The 18,314-nt window shown below is 41.0% G+C and overlaps 1 protein-coding gene across 4 annotated transcripts in view; it reads left to right on the forward strand.

The window, feature by feature from the left end:
* XDH (xanthine dehydrogenase) overlaps nucleotides 1-18,314 on the forward strand; it is a 94,662-nt gene that overhangs the window by 44,731 nt on the left and 31,617 nt on the right. For all 4 annotated transcript variants that reach the window (XM_075925324.2, XM_075925326.2, XM_075925325.2 and 1 more), the window contains 7 exons: nucleotides 1,768-1,877; nucleotides 6,745-6,929; nucleotides 8,899-9,073; nucleotides 9,755-9,844; nucleotides 10,587-10,756; nucleotides 15,768-15,891; nucleotides 16,399-16,518. In XM_075925324.2, the coding sequence (XP_075781439.2) occupies nucleotides 1,768-1,877; nucleotides 6,745-6,929; nucleotides 8,899-9,073; nucleotides 9,755-9,844; nucleotides 10,587-10,756; nucleotides 15,768-15,891; nucleotides 16,399-16,518 (974 nt within the window). The remainder of the gene's footprint in view (nucleotides 1-1,767; nucleotides 1,878-6,744; nucleotides 6,930-8,898; nucleotides 9,074-9,754; nucleotides 9,845-10,586; nucleotides 10,757-15,767; nucleotides 15,892-16,398; nucleotides 16,519-18,314) is intronic.

The following is an 18,314-nucleotide window of genomic DNA, read 5'->3' on the forward strand; positions in this document are numbered from 1 at the left end:
CTATTCTAACTGAAAAGGTGCATTCCTGAAGAAGAAGTAAAGTGATTATGGTGACCATGGGAAAGAAGTCCTTGTTTCTATCACCATAGTTCCTTGGGATGGGACAGGGGCCTTGACTAGATGATCTCTTGAGGTCTCTTTCAGTTCTATGATTCTGTGACCCATGGGTCTTGTGAGATCAGAGTTGTTATCTGACTTTTCATAGAATCATACAACTGGAAGGGATCTCGGGAGGTCATGTAGACAGTTCCCTGCACTCAGGGCAGGACTAAGTATTATCTAGACCATTCCTGACAGGTAATTATCTGATCTCCTCTTAAAAATCTCCAATAATGGAGAGTTCACAACCTCCCTGAGCAATTTATTCCAGTGCTTAACTACCCTGACAGGAAGTTTTTCCTAATGTCCAACTTAAACCACCCTTGCTGCATTTTAAGCCCATTGCTTCTTGCCCTATCTTCAGAGATTAATGAGAACAATTTTCTCCCTCCTCCTTGTAACAACTTTGTAGGTTCTTAAAAACTTTTATTATGTCCACTCTAATCTGGAGAAGACTGAATCAACTCAATTTTTTTTAAACTTCACTCAACGATCATGTTTTTACACCTTAATTGTTTTTTTGCTTTTCTCTTGACTTTCTCCAGTTTCTCCACAGCTTTCCTGAAATGTGGTGCCCAGAACAGGAAACAATACTTAAGTTGAGGCCTAATCAGTGCAGAGTAGAGTGGGAGAATTACTTGTCATGTCTTGCTTACAGCACTCCTACTAATACATCCCAGAAATGATATCTGATTTTTTTTGCAACAGTGCCGCACAGTTGACTTGTACTATCATGCTAAATATGACAAAGATCATATACAGTATTTGCTATTCAGAAGATTTTGAAGGGGTTGGTATAAAGAAGATCCTTTTGGGAATTAAGAAAAAGTGATAGTTTGTAATGTTCTCCTGTTAATGGTGAAAAAGGTACATTGGGATAAGTGCTGGGTGAAATTTTTCAACAAAACTGTTTTAGGGAAAATAATAAAGACTTGGTAACACTGAAATGTATTGGGAATTTGTGAGACAAGGTGAGTAAGGTAATATCTTTCACTGAACTAACTTCTGTTGGTGAAAGAGACAAGCTTTCAAAGTACATAGAGCCCTTCTCCAGATATGATATGCTGGGACCAACACAGCTACAACATTGAGAATTTGTGTCAGTTTTGTCATATCGTTTTAGCCAAAAGCACCCTTTTAAAAAGTCATTCCAAAAAAGTTAAAATGTCAAAAATGTTTGAGATTAAAACAAAATGATATTTTATAGTTATTGTTATGTATTTGACTTAATGAACATTTTGAAATAATTGTGTTTTGAAAGATGATTTTTTTAAATGTTTTGGAATTGCCAGCAAACTGACAAATTTTTTATTCACAGAGCTCTAATTAGGGATACTGGAAACTGATTCAGCATATCCCAAAGGGACACATCCCAAAGTCTTTATTTCATATTTGACTCAGCCCATATGCCGTCAAAATTCCTACAGAAGTCAGTGGGAGCTATTCCTGCATAAGGGCTGAGCTGACCTTGAAGTTATTCAGGATTTGGCTAAAAAGATTTAGAAATGAAGAAGGAAAATAACAGAAATTGTATCAACTTTAGTTCATGTAGCTGCAAAGTTCCCTCTACATACCTGACCATAGTTTTTTATCTGGATGCAGTTGGAAACTATTGCCTGATACACTCAACTAGCCAATTTGTTTCTCTTTCCTTTCCCTGTTCTGCAGAAGGCAGAAGGACGATAAAGATGGATAAAAACTTCTTTACTGGTTATAGAAAGACAGCACTAAAGCCTAATGAGATACTGCTCTCCATTGAGATACCGTTCACTAGGAAGGTGAGAGGTTGGAATTAACAATAATCTAATAGCCGTGTAAACCTGTGCTGTTCTTTTGGTGTTGCTCTATAGGAAACCCAAAAGTGCCTAATGCTTCTAAACTAACCTTTCCTTGAAGACTGACTTCCAGCAGAGATGTACTTAAATAGTCCTTTACTGGGTCAGCCAGAAGGGGTGGGGGTCATTTTTAGAATGTCTGACCCCTCTTGGATCAAAAGTGCTCTGTATTCAATTTTGGCTATTATAATATGTCCTTAGATGGGGAACTCCAAACATTATTTAAGCCTCTTAGTGGCTGTCTACCAGATACATACGAGCCTTCTCAACATAACCTTTTAGGCTGTCAAGAAATATGGGTGGACCCCAAGAAAATAATAATAAGAAAGCTAGCTGAAATCAATGCAATATTTCCTCTGAAGCTATCTGACAATACAGTTTTTAGAAATGAACTGTCAGTGTAATGAATATCTCTACTTCCTTCTGGATGATTTTTTGGAGGTGGGAAAAGACATGGATGGGAGATGCTGAAAGGCTTTTCTACTCAATGTTTTGGCAAATCTAACAAAAGCTATTTCCCCAAGGAAGTCCCATGCTGGACTTATCCTCAGCCAGTTCCCCACTGCAGATATTTTTTTTACTTCACTGCTACTACTTCATTTTCAAAAACAGTCCTGGCTGCACTGCATGGAGTGTTGTGTTTCAGTTCCCTCTCCATAAGGAGGAGCAAGATGACAACACAAAATGTAAAGTATTAAAGCATCAATTAGTTGACCAATGAAGTTTTGCCCCCTTCCCCTGTATGGAACAATGCACAGCTATATCCACAGTCAGAGGAGCCTATCAAATTCAGGTATTTAACTAGTACAGGAAATCATCAGATCGGCAGAACATTTCACCTGAGTGTTTTGGGGTTTCCCTCCCCTCCCAAGTGAGTTCAGATCTGTCAGAAGGTGTTAGTTTAATATTCCTGCAGATTCAAGTTCCCTGTTGATCACAGTAAAGCTGGTGGCCCTTCAAACTTCCCCATATAGTTCTTGTGGAGTTAACCGTTGGAACATTTTACCAAGGAATGTGGTTGATTCTCCATCGCTGATAGTTTTTAAGTCAAGGAGGGATGGTTTGCTAAAAGCTCTGCTCTAGAAATTCTTTTGAGAGAGTTCTATGGCCTGTGTTATACAGGTGGTGACTAGTTGATCACAATGGTCCCTTCTGGCCTCAGAACCTATGCCTCTGTTTCTTGACTGTGAACTATAAAGTTAGTCTCTAGGGATAAGAAGGCAGTGCAGTCTCTGGGTCCACTCAGTCCTTGGCCTATATTTGCTGAGACTGTAAACAAAAGCACTGGTCAGGGTGGTGGTTTTTGCACTATGGACTTTATTCTGTGGGGATCTGGACTGAGGCCATGAAACTCACCTCAAACTGAACAATGATCAAATCTGTTCACCGGTGGCATGGTTTGAAATTTAACAAGTCACAACTAGTGGTAAAAGCCACTATTTAGCACTATCAACCATGAATCATAGAGTCCTCCTCAGAATCTACATTTTTTCATAACTGTTTGTAACCCTTTTTACAAATACAGAACTTGATCCTATTAGTCAGAATATGAAAGGATTCTCTGTGCAGTGATTTAGTCTTTTCTTTTAATAAATGGCAGGTGTTCAGAGAGCGATAGCAATAATGCCCATTATATGATGGGATGGAACCAAAACCTTCTTTTCCAATTTCTGGTTATCCCGCACTTCAAGTCATATTTCTTTATCCCAGACTATTAAGGGTAATTGGATATTTTATTTGTTGTGGCATTTCATTTCCTTATCAGTCATTTTGAGCTCATGGTAATTGTGAATAAGATCAGTTCCTGAAAAATAAGGAAGTGAAATGAGGAAATCAATGAAAAACTCAACATGTCAACAGGTTTATGGCTTTGCTAAGGAAACTAACTCATGCTCAGCAAATTGTGCAAAGTCACCCCATCAAGCAATTGACATAACCTATAGCCTGGTCCTGCGGATGTTCATCAGTTGACCTTGAAAAACCAAAGCAACTTTTGAGCTCTCTGAAGATCATGATGTCTTGACTCGTCTTTGGCTTTTATATCAGCTCAGCTCAGTAATTAAAGTTCTTCAATGCATGCCCAAATCTATTTGAATATTGGTAAGAAGATTTTCTTTCTTCTAAGTGGCAGGCAAGGTGGTCCAGGGTCAAAATATTTTGGCAATTGGTAAGCTGAGTTACAGAGAGGCTGGCTTAGCACAGTGCCAGTAGGAAGGGTCTGGCTTTCCATTGTGTCACACCAGTTTTATACTGTTATAATTCTGTTGATTTCACTGGTGTCATACGCGTGTAAAGCCGATATAACAAAATAGAGATTCAAGCTCCATGTTCAGCAACCTTCACTGTTGCTCAGTGTAGTTGTAATTTGTAAAGCCATTGTCTTATCCAAAGGAGATGACATCTCAGTGGTGAATGTTGATTTGTCTAGTGTGTATATCTTCACTTCGAAATTTTTTTCATCTTGATTTTGGCTCCGTATCCTCACATGGTATCACAACTTCCTGATCTAAACAAGTTTACCTTACAGAAGGAAATTCAAAGGGTGACAACCAACCCCTCCTTCATCTCTCCTATTAATATCACCTATTGCAATTTTATTATTGGACATCTTGATTGGCCTTCCTCTTTTGTGATGCTTGCTGGGGAAGAAGCTTGCATTGCAGTGTTATCCCTGAAAATGTGAACATTGGCTGCTACACTTTTCCCACTGAGTTGGCATTGTTAATGTGACATAAGCGGGCAAGCTGCCATCTGACACGTGGGTGTGGAAGAGAAGAAAGTAATTTTGATTTGCAACTGAAACTCCTGCTGCTACCAGGAAAACCCTTTCTTTCTTTGTCTTCACTGATCAGATGGGTGTGTTTTTACTGCTAGGTGACTAATGCAAGTTAGTTTTATCCTACTGTAACAAGCTTGAAGAAATCAGGCCCCAGTATCAAGGTTAGCTGAGGGCTGTACAAGGGGCATATAGTATTGAGCTTACCTAGCTATATGGTGGAATAAATTCCACGTGCTTTGTTTAACTTGTGTCTCATTGTAAAAACTGCACCTTTAGGGCAGTGAAGTCCTGGCCTCTGGTACAGAGTCTACAGGAGATTTGCTGAGTATCAACTTCTCAAGATCACTTCATGACTGGAAAGCTCCATTGAAATGCAAAGCGAGAGTAGAGACTGCATTTCCTCTTTGTCAGTTAATTAGCATAACAAGCAAAGTAGCAAAATGAGATACGTTGGCAGGGAGAGCACCAATACTTGTGGTTCTCACATTACCTGCTGGCTGGCTGCCTGCTAATTAGCGTCATGTGTGGAAAGAATCATGCAGGATGTGACATGTATGCTTTAGCTGGGTTCCTCCAGTAATGAGTTCTCCAGGCACAAAGCCAGACCTTTGAGGGACTGCGCTCATTATAAACAATAGAGGAATCACTCCTGGCTGCTGCTGAGAGAGGATGATTAACTGAACAGAACTTTCTGCTGGCTGCTCAGTGACTTAGGCTATGTCTACACTGGAAGGTTTGGCGATGAAAGTGCTGTTGACAGGCAAAAGTTGCCAAAAGCGAAAAAATGGTCAAACCAGTTTTTCTGCCTCCCATTGTCAACATTTCATGACCACATTGCTAGCTCCCCTGTTGAAAGACAGAGCAAAGCAATGTGGGTGAGCATCTCACAGTGCAGTGTTGTGGGAAGGCACAACTGATCCTTGAGCTTCTAGGAATTCCTTTGTAGCTCAGTGAGCTCTCCATGCTGAGGAATGTCAAAGCAGCACAGCAGTCTCTCCACTCGCCCTGGAACGAGGTGTACAGATAGTTCGGAATGGCTTGCTAGTCCGAACTATCTAGCCCGTGTCGCATGTAGCCGCGCGGCACGGGGTTCGAACAAGCCGGCATTTAAAAATGGCGCCGGCCGGCTTATGCAAATAAAGCCCGGGAAATTCAAATCCCGGGCTTCATTTGCATGTTCGGTATGCATACATTACCCCGCTAGTTCGCACTAGCGGGGTAGTGTAGACATACCCTATCTGATTAACACAAGGAAAAAGATGGAATTGTTGAGAGAAGGAAATAGAGCTGGGTGAAATTTTTCATCTGAAACTTCTTTTTTTTTCGAAGAATTTCAAAGGTGGTGATCCAAAAGTTTAGCGAATTCATGTCAAATTTGCCAAATTGTTTCAGTTAAAAATATTTGTAAAATATTCACAAAAAATCAAAGCATTTCATTTTGACATTTTTCTGTTGAAATCATTGGATTGTTTTGAAGCTTTTCATGTAGACATCTACTTGACTTTTATTTATTTTTTTAAGGTAAAAATCCTCAAAAACAAAATGAATTGTTTAATTTTGAATGAAACATTTTGTTTGTTGCACCATTTTTTGTCAGCTTCTTGATTTGCCAAAATTAAAAAGTACAAACAATTTTTTTTGGTTTGGCCAGTGAAGTAAACATAGTTTCTCATATAACTCTATGACAATTTAGTAGTCATTCATTTCTTTTCCAAAGCTAGAGGAGAGAGAGGACAGATATCGACAGAATATTCTCTGACAGTTTTCAACCCTTACAGGAAGAGTAAGTAACTTTAAAACAGCACATGATGGACTGAAGATTTCTCAGCTGGCCTAAAACCCAGCTTTGAATCATGGGGAAAAATGGTCTTTTCTGAAAAATGATTTCTCATTCAGAATGCAAAGTCAGCTCTCCATGTGGAATTATCTTGTGCATCCTGGCCAGAGGAGTAGATTACTAGGCTGTCCACATTCTGCTTCTGGCTTTTGCTTGTGACCCAAGTTGAGAACAAATTCTTTCCCCTCTTCTAGGGTGAGTATTTCTCAGCCTTTAAGCAGGCTTCCCGTCGGGAGGATGACATTGCTATAGTGACCTGTGGAATGAGAGTCCTCTTTAAAGAAGTTAGGAATCAAGTCAAGAAGATTAAATTGAGCTATGGAGGAATGGCTCCCACAACAGTAATGGCAGGAAAAACTTGCCAGGCACTCATGCACAGGTAGGAGAATCATAATCTCATCTCTAGCTTCTTAGTGCAACAGTATTCATTTTGAAGGGTTAATTTATAGCAACTGACCAGGTTTGTGAATGCTCACTTATCGTATCTGTAAGAGGTAATATAAGCAAGGGACAAAAGAGTGAGAAGTTTGGGTAAAATCCTGAACAGATTTGTCTGACCTTACCCAGACCCCATCCTTAATGCTCTCATGATTTCCAGTGCTCCTTGCAAGGATTAAAATCCACTCAAGAAATGTGGAGTCTGTCATTGATGCGATTTCATTGAGCCGTAGCCCTATTTTAGGGCTGTCAATACTTGGTTGAATACATTGATGGAGCTGGTTTAAAAAAAAAAGATTTCTTATTTTGTGAGAAATTCTGAGATTTTAAAATTGTACTTAGCTCTGAATCATCGTGAAAAGCAGAAATGTCAAGATTTTTAGACACACTAAGTATTCTAAAATATTCCCTTTTTAATTTATCATTTGGACTTTGTATCATATATAATCCAAAACAAAGTTGAAATGAAAACATTTTTGATAATTCCCAATAAAAAATTGACACATTCCCAGGGAGCTTTTTCAATTTCATTAAATAAGCCTTTTCTGAGGGAAAAACTTTCTGTTGCAAAATTATTGTTGTTGGTTTTACCATTGCTTCTGTGGCTACCAGAGGAGTGTTGTAGAGAGCAGAAGCCGAGTAGGTACTGTGGAGAAATGGTTTCAGTTACACAGTTCGGCTACGTCTACATTGGCACCCTTTTCCAGAAATGCTTAAAACGGAACAGTTTTCTGTTATAAGCATTTCCGGAAAAAGCGCCTCTACATTGGCAGGATGCTTTTCCGGAAAAGCGCTTTTTCTGAAAAAGCGTCCGTGCCAATGTAGACGTGCTTTTCCGCAAAAAAGCCCTGATCGTCATTTTCGCGATCAGGGCTTTTTTGCAGAAAAGACTACTGGGCTGTCTACACTGACCCTTTCTGGAACAGTTTTTCTGGAAAAGGACTTTTGCCCGAATGGGAGCAGCATAGTTTTTACATAAAAACAATGACGATTTTACATTAGATCGTCATTGCTTTTCTGGAAAAGCAAGCGGCCAGTGTTGACAGCTGGCAAGTTATTCCGGAAAAGCGCCTGCTTTTCCGGAATAAGTGGCCACTGTAGACACAGCCTTAGGGTATGTCCACCCTCCTGAAATGAGGAATAATGGTAGTTCGAATTAGGAGCTTTAGTTCGAACTACCTAGCCCATGCCGCGTGTAGCCGCGGGCAGGTAGTTCAAACTACGGGGCATTTAAAAATGGCGGTGCCTGGGACCATGCAAATGAAGCCCAGGATATTTAAATCCCGGGCTTCATTTGCAAGCTCGAATGACTACATTAGCCACCCCAGTCCGAACTAGGGTGGCTAGTGTAGACATACCCTTTTAGAGCACTGCATAGTTGCATTATCTCTTAATCTGTCCTTACTAAAGGAAGGGTTGCCAGGTGTCTGGTATTGGCCTGGACAGTCCGGTATTTGCGGCTTCTGTCTGGTAAAAAACCCCGCAGAAATACCAGACATGTAAAATGTTTGGTATTTTCTGTTTTTCTCGGACGGAACACCTCTAGGGACATTCTTCTGCTGTGTCTGGCGTGCCACGTCTGGTGGAGGCGGGAGGAGTGCAGAGATTTAAAGGTGGAGGTCCCCTATTCCCTGTTTTTTTCCCAACCAATTTTTCTCCTGCCATGTTTGGTATTTTTGGTGAAACTATCTGGCAACCCTAACTAAAGCAGAACTTCCCCTGAAGTCGGGGGAGTTCTGTTTGGGGTAAGGCAAAAGAAGTGTGACAGAGATCTGTCATTGTATGTGAGGATGTGGGGTTCAGGTGTTGGAAGAACATGTTAATTAATGTCTGGCAAATGTTTTGCCAATGTAAACTGCAATGAACTGCTCCATATTATTATTGTTATTTTTTTCTTTGTTCCTGGGCAGAGAATGGAATGAAGATCTGCTGCAGGAAGCCTGCCACCTCTTGGCAGAGGAGATGAACCTGTCTCCATCAGCTCCGGGGGGGATGGTGGATTTCCGGCGCACGCTCACGCTCAGTTTCTTCTTTAAATTTTATCTGACAGTGCTTCAGAAATTGGACAGCGAGCTCAATGGGAATGTAAGTGCTGCCCTTCCCCTCTGGGGTTGGAATAGAGAGACTGAAATAAAGGATGACCCAGTGGAATGGAACACATTAAAATGGGCAGCTTCTCAGCACACAGTGAAAAATGTGTTTCCAATGCCTAGCCCCTGTGTTGGGGAGAGAACTGGGAAAATGAGTGCAGAAGGAATCTATTCTACCAAGACAATCTGTTATAATAGCTGCCATGGAGTACGATGCTCTTTGTGTATATGCTAGAGATCTAATCATTTGCATAGCAGATCCATTAGCTCACCTGGCCACCCATCCTTACTTTTCCTATAGCGGGCTCTGTTCTGTGGCAGGCAAGCAGGATCCTAAGTTTCTGCCCTCTCCACGTACTGTTGTTGCTGCTATTGCTGTTCACAGGGGCCTATAAAGATGAATGAACTCACTGGGGATTGAACCTGGGACTTCCTTGCCAAGAGCCTGAGCTAAAGTAGCTGAAGCATAACTCCTTTATGTGGACTAGCCTATAAAGGAGACGAATCACACCACTCAACTGATGGGTTACATAGGCAGACTGAGCCACGTTAGATGTGAAATTGCATCGTGCGGTGAAAGTTAGGCAATTAAGAGAAAAAGGCTAAAGACCTCCTGGGAGACACAAGGAAAGGGAAACAGAAAAGAAATGGTCATTTTTTATTGTGTCTTTGGCAGAATAACCCTCATGAGCTGGTCCCCTACGAATATGTGTGCGCCACTAAAGTGTTTCATAAAGATCCTGTTAACAACGTTCAGCTCTTTCAAGTAAGTGGTGATATGCACGTCATCTAGGCTGGCCTGCTCTATGACTCTAGACTCACTGTATTCTATTTCACCTCCTGAGCACGGCCAAGATTCTTGCCTGGATTCTGTCATGGTTGAGGTCTTTAAGCACTTCTTTACTGGAGTACTATGATGTTCTCTTTGATTATGTTCAGTGTATGAATCCCAGCAGGCTGCTGCTAGAGATCTCTTTCCAATCAGCTACGTTGCTCCTCTCTCCTCCCTCTATCCTTGTGAAGTTCACTGGCTACTCATCCACCTCCAGATTCAACTCAAAGCTGCCCTTCTGCTTCCCAAGGTCCTTGGGCAGGCTCTCACCTGCCTCTGACTTCAGATCCACCTACACCCCCAGCCTGCTCATATTAACTCTCTGCTCATGGCTAGTTCTGCTCAACAAAGAGTGGGGAAGATGCTTTTACATTTCCACTTTCCCATGCTAGCTCTTCCTTCAAGTCACATGCAAGAACAAATGGAGTCCCATTCAAACCCCTCTCTTCTCCTTAGCTTAGAGTTATCTTAAGCTGAATTTACCTCTTCCTCTTCTTTTTCTACCACAGTATTGTCCTGTTCCACTCTCATATTCTCTCATCCATATTTATTTTCCTTTGCCCCACTCCAACTACTCCCTATTTCCCTCATCTCCATCATAGAAGATGCCTTCCAGCCTCTATATCTGGGTATCCTGTGACAGGAGCAAGGATATTTAGTGTGTGTTTTGTTTCAGGAAGTGCCTGCAGGACAGTCTGTGGAAGATATGGTGGGACGGCCTCTGGTGCACCTTTCAGCAGCCAAACAGGCATGTGGAGAGGCTGTCTATTGTGATGACATACCATGCTATGAAAATGAACTCTACTTAACGCTGGTCACCAGCACCAAAGCCCATGCCAAAATTCTGTAAGTGTCCATTCTCTGTCCTGGCGTTCGTACAGTGTACCCAGCATTCCTGTTGGGCTGGAGCATGCTCTCTGAGGAAGTTCTAGCTACTTGAGTATCATTAGCTGCAACTGAACTACTGAGGTTTGCACATTTCAGCTGTTTGTGCCCTAAAGAAAATATTCCTGCTCATGCTCACATGGGGTACGTCTACCCCATGAAATAAGCTATTCCGGAATAGTTATTCCACAATAGCTTATTTCGAAATAGCATATCTACACTGCAGGGAAGCCTCAAAATTAGTCCGAGGCAGACTTCCTTAATGTAGATGTGCTATCTCAGTTTGGAGCCCCAAGAGGCATTGTGAAGGAATAACTTAGAATGGCCCTGGTGAGGGCTATTTCGAAATGGCAGCAGGGGAGCATCTACACACGCCTTATTTCAAAATAGCTATTTCAGAATAGGTGTTATTCCTTGTAGAATGAGGTTTACACATTTTGGAATAAGCTGTTCGTTATTTCAAAATTATTTTCAAATAACAGAATGGCTGTCTCTACATTGGCCCCTATTCCGTAATAGGGATGCAAATGTAGCACTTTGGAATAGGCAAATCCGCGGGGGATTTAAATATCGCCCGCGGCATTTGCATTAACATGGCTGCCGCTTTTTTCTGGCTTGTAGATAAGCCGGAGAAAAGCGCCAGTCTGGACGCGATCCTCCGGAAAATAAGCTCTTTTCCGGAGGATCTCTTATTCCTATGTAGATGTAGCCAATGGCTGTGTAGACGCTCGCATTGTTATTTCAAAATAATGGTGCAGTGTAGTCACACGCATGGCAATCAGCAGTGAGTACCAGGTTATTGCTGTGCTCCAGCTTAGATGTGAGTTTAGTGCTAGGCAAAGTCTTCTTCATTAAGCAAAAACAACAGTCCCATGCCCTTTGCGGTGGCACTTTTTTATTTATAGGAGTGCAGAGTGAAATAGGGAAGATGGATGGGCACAAGATGGGGTGCATCTGAGGATACATTGTCTTACGTGCCATCTTCCACGTGCAATTGGGACCTGCTTTGCTACACACTTTGACCTTTGAGGCAGCAGCACTTGGTAGCTGCGCAAGAGCACTCATTTGGTAATGCAAGATTGTGTTCCTTTGTGCCCTTGTGCTGGTCCTTCTTTTACCTTGTACTTGAATGCGTAATGCTGCACACTTGATATGGGCAGGCTCAAGCCATCAGTGCAATGATAACCAAATGATTGGATGAATGAGTTCCTAAAGACAGCAATAAAGCTCTTTATACACTACAGGTTGAACCTCTCTAGTCTGGAGGTTGCTTGGAACCTGGTTGCTGCTGAACCAGAGAATTTGCCGAAGCATCGGAAGCTAATATTGTCTAGCAGCATTACCAACCCTTCCACTGCTTAGTGAGCTCTTACAAGACATTTAGCATTTAGGAGTAAATTAGAACTAAACAACAGCACAGAAAACTGAGAGCCAGAGCTGGTGGTTGAAAACAAACTTTGTGGAACTGTGGGAAACTTGGCTGCACCCATGATAAGTGAACATCTAGCTAGCTGAAATCATGCCAGAACATGCATATTACCTGACCAGAAAGTGCTGGATTAGAGAGGTTCAACCTGTATAAAAAGATACACATCCCTTGCTAATTAAAAAGACAGTTGGCTCTAGACATGCCCAGCATGAATGCAATTTGTCTCTGAATGTAGACGAATCGGCAGAATAGTTACTTTGATCTGGAGAAAAGTGTATCACCCTATAGTTTCTGACATGCATCTGATGAAGTGGGTCTTTGCCCACAAAAGCTTATGCTCCAATAAATCTGTTAGTTTATAAGGTGCCACAGGACTCCTCGTCACTTTTGTAGATTCACTGGGTGCACTCCTATTTACATCAATAGATATAGGATTTCAGTTGCTGGATCTCAAACAATAATCATTTAGCAAAACTACAAAAGTGTGTGTGCGTGCATGCGTGCGTGCACACTCATGTGTATCTGCCTGTGTATTACTGGTTTGGAGATAATTAATGAGTCATATTTAAATAGAGGAAAATGAACTGTTCAGTGAAATATGTCTGAACAGTTATATTTCAGACATATTTTACCCCCGTTTACCATTAAGATGATGTTCTTTTTAAGCATCCTAATGTGTTACTGGCTTTTCACAGACTACTGCTTTTAAGGCACAATTTGTGTGGGAGTTTTAGGAACCTAAACCAACAGACTGTGATAATATTGTAGCTATTTTGCTGAAGACAATAAATCATTCAATCGGGGAAAACAATCCATGGCCCTTTCTATGTCAAATAGTTCCATTGTTAATCCAGCCAATTGCCCAATGATTTCACAAAATGCTGTAGAGTGAGCTCTACTGTCTCTTGTAATATGTTTTTATGAAGAGCTTTATATAAAAATTATATAATGTTGGCCATTATTCCACCTATCACTTACAAAAATTTAATTGTAAAGCTGTAGGCAAATGATTGGCTAAATTCCTCTTTTGATGAGCAAAGAAGACATTTAATGAGATCTTTTGCTCTGGATTTTCTTTTTCTTCATATCCAGTTAATGATGCATCAATCATAAATGAATTGTTAGGGCCCAAATATTCTCCAGACTACGAGCCCTGTTTCTCCTCAGAGGTGGTTGCACCTCAGTGGTTTATAAATAGATCTATTTAATATGTAGTACCTTTTGTCGCAAAGGAACCCCAAGTTTCACAAACCATAAAAAAGATCAGTCCTGGCACTACTGCATTATTGTAACCTCTGATTGTGATATGGCAGCTGGGACAGGAATTAGATAGGCAGACTATAAGTGGCTGGTAGGCCATCACATCAAACCACAATCCATCTTTTGTGAAAAATGCTGTGGGATCTTTAACAACTTCAATGGTCAGAAGGCTGAAACTCAGTGTTACGTCTCATCTGAAAGATGTATATTACAGGATTGTCTGGGGAAGTAAATTAAATCAGTGATTGGGTATCGGCTGGAAGTCAAGAAACATAGATTCTGTTCCTTGTGTGAATTTAGGCAATGTAACAAAGATACTAGTGCATGCCTACATTTAGAAAGCACTTTGATATCAATATGTTAAAAGTACCACACGAATATTTAATGGTTATTTCCTGTATTAACCATAATAATAGATATTCTCATCCTCCTTAGCATGGATTTCTCTGGCATTCTGGAAAATATCTGTGTACTATTTGTTCATTGATGACTGAATCACCTTTGACTGGCTGTAACTAAAAACAAATTTCTACAGAAAAAAGTTTTTGCTAAATGTCATTGTCAGTGGTCACTGAAACTGTCAGTTTAGTCAGACTGTCTTGTTTATACAGGATTTTGTAATCACATGTACAAGCAAATGTAAATGGTGTACAGGTTAGCTTAAAAATGGCCCCAACCCATCCATTGCAAGGAGCTCTCTCTGGCTACAACTACACTGTGAGCTCTTCTGGCAAAAAATATACTAATGCGGGACTCTTTTGTATGAGTCTCAATCTCATTAGCATATTTTCTGCCGTTTCTTTTTGTGCAAGGAGTTTTTGCGCAAAAAGAAGCCCTGCAAATGGGCATTTTTTTGCGCAAAACCCCTGTTTTGTGCAAGATCCTTATGCCTTTCCTGGGGGTTTTGTGCAAAAACCCCTTTTGCAAAACGAAATGGCAGAAAATATGCTAATGAGACTGTGACTCGTGCAAATGAGTCGCACATTAGCATATTTTTTGCCGGAAGATCTCGCAGTGTAGACGAAGCCTCTGTGTACAGGCAGTCCCTGGATTACATGGATCCGACTTACATCGGATCCCTACTTGCAAACGGGGTGAGGCAACCCCGCACTAGCTGCTTCCCCCCAGCAGACCAGGGAGACGCGAAGCTAGTGCCCCCTCATCCCCAGCAGACTAGGGAGACGTGGAGCGGCTTTTCTCAGCAGACACCTCAGCTTGAGAATAAAGGACTGAGGGAAGTGAGGTGTGGGAGAATAAAACTGAGCTCTGGAGAAATGTTTGGCTAGAGTTTCCCCTACAATATGTACCAGTTCTGACTTACATACAAATTCAATTTAAGAACAAACCTACTGTCCCTAACTTGTATGTAACCCGGGGACTGCCTGTATATCTATTTACCTAAAAGAGCTTGTGTTTGCATTGTCCGAATGGTTAATAATTCAAGTAAGAGTGACTGAGGGTATGTCTACACTACCCCGCTAGTTCGAACTAGCGGGGTAATGTAGGCATACCGCAATTGCAAATGAAGCCTGGGATTTGAATTTCCCGGGCTTCATTTGCATAAGCGGGGCGCCGCCATTTTTAAATCCCCGCTCGTTCGAACCCCGTGCCGCGCGGCTACACGCGGCACGAACTAGGTAGTTCGAACTAGGCTTCCTAGTTCGAACTACTGTTACTCCTCGTGGAATGAGGAGTAACGGTAGTTCGAACTAGGAAGCCTAGTTCGAACTACCTAGTTCGTGCCGCGTGTAGCCACGCGGCACGGGGTTCGAACGAGCGGGGATTTAAAAATGGCGGCGCCCCGCTTATGCAAATGAAGCCCGGGAAATTCAAATCCCAGGCTTCATTTGCAATTGCGGTATGCCTACATTAGATATTTATCTCTGGGTATTTATATCTCTGAGATATTTATCTCTGGGTATCATATTGTAAAAGAATCACATACATTCCTTTAGGGATTTCTAATTTGTTAATGTTGACTCCTGCCAGTCAGTCCCAGAGCGTTTGACCATGCTGACCTCTGGATTCTGTTGGCATGATTCTTCACTGCCTTGCTCCTTGTTTAGCCATTTACACCTGATCAAGCGGAGTACAAAGTGTTACCATTCTGATCTGGTGTCATTCCAAACCTACTCTGCACATGTGTGAATGACTGCACAGAGGGCAAGAGAGGCAGAGAAGAAAATCAGGGCTTGTAGAATCTTTAATATGCCATACACATTTATAGTGCTATGTACATGGAAAATAGTAATTCTCTGTTGTTTGTGTTACTTGCTTCCTTAGTTCTATAGATACAACTGAAGCCGAGTGTGTTCCCGGTTTTGTGTGTTTCATCTCTGTAAAGGACATTCCTGGGAGTAATGTCTCTGGAATTGCCTTTGATGAAACTGTTTTTGCTGATAACATGGTATGTAGTTTCTTAGCTTTTTTTTTTAATATATATATACAAAGGTCTAGTCTGTGGAGTATAAAAGACCAGCAGATTATAGGGTTATTTACTTCTGGTAAAGTTCTCCATTATATGCAAAGTGAAATCTCGACTCCATTGTCAGCGAAAGTTTTGACATTAACTTCAGCGGGGCCAGGATTTCTGCCCTGAATATTCTTTGTTAAACTGCAAACAGCTGCAACAAACTCACCCAACCCAGTTTCCAGTGACAGAAGGTGCCATGTTTTCATGGAAAGGGATAGGAGTAGTTACTGACTTCCACCTGGCTGAGTGAATCTTAAGTCTCAGGTTGATGGCAACAAATCATTACTCTGGATTTGCATCAGTGTAGGTAAAGTCAGAATTTTTCTCATTGTACTTGAAGCTGGTTTTAATTGATTTCTCAAAAAATACGTTGCAAAAAAATCAATGTGAGCCTTTCAATGATTTATTATGGTGAGCACTGAAATCTCTTTTTATAAATAGGTCACTTGTGTTGGCCATATCATTGGTGGAGTGGTTGCAGATACACATGAACATTCCCGAAGAGCTGCTAAAGCTATAAAGATCAAATATGAAGACCTCTTACCTATTATCACTATTCAGGTAAGATGGCTTAGATGTGATCATATGGTTAGTCAGCCTCAGACCCTATCATGCCTCCTTTAGTGCTGTTTTTCTAAATATGGCTAACTATATTGTTATGTCTTTAGTTACTCATGTTTTGGCATTTGTGACATGACTTTATCATGAGGGGTGTGGCAGAAGTGCATAAATAAAGCAAAAAAATCTCTGATGTTATATTAGTTGGGAATAGAACCATAGGATTGGAAAGGACTTCTAGTCCAGTCCCCAGCAAACAAGACAGGACTAAGTATTATGTAGGCGATCCCTGACAGCTGTTTGTCTAACCTATTCATAAAACCTTCCAATGACAGAGACTCCACAACCTTCCTCAGCAGTTTGTGCCAATGCTTAACCATCCCAACAGGAAGATTTTCCTAATGACCAACCTAAACCACCCTTGCTATAAGTTAATCCCATTGCTTCTTGTCCTATTCTCAGAGGTTAATGAGAACAATTTTCCCCCTCTTCCTTATAGAAGACCTGTATGTATGGCCCCTCATTTTCTCTTCTCCAGAGTAAACAATCCCATTTTTTTCAAGCTTTATTCACAAGTCATACTTTCAAGATATTTAATATTTTTAGTTACTCTTCTCTGGACTTTCTCCAATTTGTTCATATCTATCTGGAAATGTGGCACCCAGACCTGGATACATACTATAGTTGGGGCCTTATCAACTCAGAGTAGAGTGGAAGAATTCCTTCTTGTGTGTTGGCTTACAACACTCCTAATACATCCCTGAAGGATGCTTGCTTTTTTGCAACAGAGTTACACTATTGATTCATATGTAGCTCTATTATGACCCCAAATCCTTTCCACAATTTCCTTCTTAGTCAGTCATTACCCATTTTTTGTGTGTGCAACTGATAGTTCCTTAAGTGGAACACTTTGCATTCATCCTTATTGAATTCCATCCTATTTACTTCAGACCATTTCTTCAGTTTGTCCAGTTTATTTTGAATGTTTATTCCTATCCTCCAATGCACGTGCAATCCTTCCCAGCATGGTATTATCTGTAAATGTTATAAGTGTACACTCTGTGCCATTATCTAAATCATTGATGAAGGTGATCAACAGAACCAGACCCAGGACCGACTCCTGCAGGACTCTACTTAATATGCTCTTGACTGTGAACCACTGCTAGCTACTCTCTGGATATAGTTTTCCAACTGTTAGGAGCCCACCTTACAGTACCTCTCTGTTGGTTTGTTAATTAGAAGGTCATTCAAGACTGTATCAAAAGCCTATTCAAGCCAAGATAGATCAGCTCTACTGCTTTCTCCCTATCTACAAGGCTTTTTGCCCTGTCAAAGAAAGCTGTCAGGCTGGCTTGACATGATTTGTTTGTGAAAAATCCATTCTGATTGTTACATCACCCTATTATCTTCAAAGTGGTTGCAAATTGATTACTTAATTATTTGTTCCATTATCTTTTTGAGTACTGAAATTAAGATGACTGGACTATGATTCCCTAGGTCAGTGGTCTCCAACCTTTTTACAACCAAGATCACTTTTTAAATCTCCGAACAGGCGAAGATCTACTGCCCCACCCCTTCCTTGAAGCCCCGCCCTCTCTATTCTCCTCCTGTCCATCACTTACTATCCCCAGCCCTTACTTACACACTGATAAACAGTTTATTTTTAAATTATGCGATGTATAAAATTAAAATCACATGTTTATAGTTATGAAATAAATGGTCTGTTTTTTATTCATGCTATTTAAATCTAAAATGAAGCATTTATAATTATACATTTTGTGGGGACAGAGTTCTGCGGC

The sequence above is a fragment of the Pelodiscus sinensis genome, chromosome 3 (genome assembly GCF_052426305.1).
Source record: "Pelodiscus sinensis isolate ZL-2025 chromosome 3, ASM5242630v1, whole genome shotgun sequence".
In the NCBI taxonomy this organism is placed as follows: Eukaryota; Metazoa; Chordata; order Testudines; family Trionychidae; genus Pelodiscus; species Pelodiscus sinensis.